Source organism: Poecilia reticulata, linkage group LG13, assembly GCF_000633615.1.
Source record: "Poecilia reticulata strain Guanapo linkage group LG13, Guppy_female_1.0+MT, whole genome shotgun sequence".
Classification (NCBI taxonomy): domain Eukaryota; kingdom Metazoa; phylum Chordata; class Actinopteri; order Cyprinodontiformes; family Poeciliidae; genus Poecilia; species Poecilia reticulata.
The window spans coordinates 12,592,391-12,595,809 of NC_024343.1; the positions used below are offsets into that span (position 1 = coordinate 12,592,391).

General features: G+C 43.3%; 1 protein-coding gene across 1 annotated transcript in view; it reads left to right on the forward strand.

Moving 5' to 3' along the window:
* Positions 1 to 714: 714 nt before the first annotated feature.
* The window catches only part of nox4 (NADPH oxidase 4), a 20,013-nt gene continuing 17,308 nt past the window's right edge, over positions 715 to 3,419 (forward strand). Inside the window, exons 1-2 of the mRNA XM_008425494.1 lie at positions 715 to 1,169; positions 1,511 to 1,606. Coding sequence (XP_008423716.1) covers positions 1,113 to 1,169; positions 1,511 to 1,606 — 153 coding nt within the window. The 5' untranslated portion in view covers positions 715 to 1,112. The remainder of the gene's footprint in view (positions 1,170 to 1,510; positions 1,607 to 3,419) is intronic.

Here is a 3,419-nt window from a genome sequence, read left to right on the forward strand (position 1 = left end):
AATAGCAATTGTTATCTATAATGTTGTCTCTGTTTCTCATCCACAAAGTGCGTTGCGTTTTTAAGTTATCAATAGGCAGAAGCGGATTTACCACAGTATGAAACTACCCGGTGACCCCAACCAGTAAGGAGTCCTGCTAGTTGGAGGTCCCGAGCATGGCCCCTCCATTAATAATGTATGTTTGAAAAAATGAAATAGGTATATTTAACAATAGAGCTGTTGCCTTGCAGCAAGAAGGTTCTGGGTTCGATTCCCAGCCCGGGGTCTTTCTGCATGGAGTTTGCATGTTCTCCCTGTGCATGCGTGGGTTCTCTCCGGGCACTCCGGCTTCCTCCCACAGTCCAAAAACTGAGAGGTTAATTGGTCTGTCTAAATTCTCCCTAGGTGGAAGTGTGTGTGTGCGTGGTTGTTTGTCCTGCCTGTCTCTGTGTTGCCCTGTGACAGACTGGCGACCTGTCCAGGGTGACCCCGCCTCTCGCCCAGAACGTTAGCTGGAGATGGGCACCAGCACCCCTCCCGACTCCACTAAGGGACAAGGGTGTACAGAAAATGGATGGATGGATGGATGGATATTTAACAATGAAAACATTAACATAAACGAAACACAATGCACAAGCCACTTCTAACTAAACCTAAAAAAAAAAAAAAAAAAAGAAGATTCACTTAGACATTTTGGTCTGTGGCTCCCTCTCGTGGCGGAAAGAAGAGGCGAGGAGCAATGAAGCGACGTTCATTGTTCTGCCCTGCTGATTAACTTTGTCATTTTCTGAATTTAGTAGTTTTGTCATTTTAATTCTCTAATCTTTATTGTTCAGGCTTCTGTACGTCAGTCGTGCAGAAAGATAAACTGAGACTATGATGCAAGCGCAGAGGCGGTAGCGTGGGGTTTCAACCGCTGGAAGTTTTTTTTTAGAGAGAGGGGGATGAAAAGCCAAAACGCGTTCAGAGCAGGGAGGGGGAGTACGGACTGTACGTATTGGAGCAGACACCGGTTAGACAGACACAGACAAGAGCTGCAGGGAGGACCGAACTCTGACCTCTTGACCGGACCGGAGCGCTTGTGAAAACCTGGGGCAGCTCCAGCAGGCAGCGGCGGAGACCCTGAAGGCACCATGGCTGTGTCCCTGCGGAGCTGGGTCGCCAACGAGGGAGGGAAGCACTTGGTCCTGGTGGGGGAACCTTTGGGACGAACCTTAAAACTAACCTCCCTTGGTTCATGTCTATTCTTCTGCTTATCTTTTGATTTACATGACTGATTTTCACTTTTAGATGCGTTTCATGTTTTTTTTAGAGAATGTCCCGCTGGTGGACAAACCATAGAGACTGTTGTTAATCATGTGTCCTTTACTTGTTACATAAATTTACATCATCAATAATGTAAAAAGTGAGGACGAGTAATTTTTAAGAACCGTTGCCATCATCGTTTTCTTTCTGAAAGGGAATTTGAGATTGCTGTAAGTATAAACTCTATGTTAACTGTATTATATTTCTGTGTGTGCCTGTTGTATAGATGCTGTGGCTGGGAGCAAACGCCTGGTTGTTCCTGAACACTTTCCTGCTGTTCTCAACGGGGCAGCAGTACCACTACCTCTACAAGATGCTGGGGGTGAGAAACTTACTGTTTTATGCCTGTGACATATTGTGGTGGGTAGTACATAAGATTTTAAAAATGATCTTTTTAAAAGTTCATCAAATCTTTTAAAAACCCATTTGGCAACTAAAATTCTTTTCTTTTTACTACAAAAGTATGCATATTTGTGCTTGTGGAAACCTTTGTGGTGAACCATTGCAACCGCCAAGCAGTGGAGAGAGCTTTTATTGAGTAACAAGTCTGAAAGATCTTTGAAACAAGAGTCATTATAGCTATTTAAACTAAGCCCAGCTAGCTGAATTTTACAAGTGTGGACTACAATGGAGAAGATGCAGGCATTTAGACACAGAGATGTGAGTGTGATGATGTGGAGGCTGGATTGGCCTTTTGTGGTTGATTTCCTTTGGATAGACCGAAACGCTCAATGGTGAGGTGACTTCTGATCTTCATGCTTTCTCTGTGTGCCACTTCGGTTCAATATGATAGATCATCTTTGGCTTAGTTTTCATAAGAGCAACAAAGAATACAGAAAAACAGACTCTTAAAAAATTATTTTAAGAGGCCCCGATTTAAATTTATGTAAAACAGTTGCTTTTGCCTCCTGGTTTAATTTTGCACATGCAGTGACTTGCAAAGATGTTCATCTGCCCTTAACTTGTCCACATTTGGTTATTTTATAATCACAAACTTTAATACATTTTGTTAGGACTTTGTTTGATAGAGAAAAAAACAAATTCAGAATTATAAAGCACAGCTACATAACAAAAATATATCCCAAGGTTTCAACATCTTTTGTTGTAGAACGGCACAACTGCCAACCAACCAAAAACGGGGCTTTCCACCTCAACCGACTGGCTGACCAAGGTGAACATTATTCAGGGAAGCAGTCAGGACGTCTGTGGTTACTCTGGAGGAGCTGCAGGGTTTAAAGCTCTGGGGGGGGGGAAATCTGTTGACAGGACGACAGTTCGCAGTACACTGTAAGTCTGTCCTTTGTAAGCAACGAGAAACTAAAAAGTTATCAAATAGAGACACGGTAAACATGTGGAAGCTGTCTGATGAGACCAAGTTTGGTATACAGGCAAAATTTTGCATTTAGGGAAAAACTGGCACTATGCATCTGAAAGTGTTGTTAAAACATGAGGTGCGGAAGGTTTTAGAACTACTTACAGATAAATCCTGTATGTACCTAGCGTGACTTTAGTTTGCATCCATTTATTTCTCATAAAACAAGAACTGAATTAACAATTTCGTTTTTGCATGTATTTTACAAACGGTAATATTTGCGCCGGATCCTATGAAGGGCCAATGTTGCTAACGAGAAACGGTAAATACACCGCATTTGTAAATGTCAGTTTTCAAACCATGAGAAAAGGCAGCAAAGTTGTAGAAAACCTACACAGAGTAAAGTGCGTGCCCTCAGAGCAACAAGAAGCAGTGAGAAATGGCAGCAAGCAGCATGTGTGAACTATTGCACTGCCTGTACAGTGGGAGGCAAAAGGGGAGGAAAGGGGCAAGTGTGGGCACGCCGCTTGTTCCACCGAATGCCTCACCGGAGGGCTTAAGTTTATGTCTGTCTTTATGTGCACGAGTACAAGAGCAAATGCGATGTGTTTCCAGAGCAATAATACATCAAATAGCCTCTTATCTTATTCACCTGCTTGGCAGGACTGTATGGGGTGTCAGAAAGCAGGGAATCGGATCTCCGTCTTGACATCAGCTGCCTTTCTTTAAGAGGCTCTGAAGAGAGATTGTGTGTGAGTGCATCTGTTTGTGTGTGTGTGTGTGTGTGTGTATGCGTGTGTGTGCGTGCGTGGGCGTGCGTGTG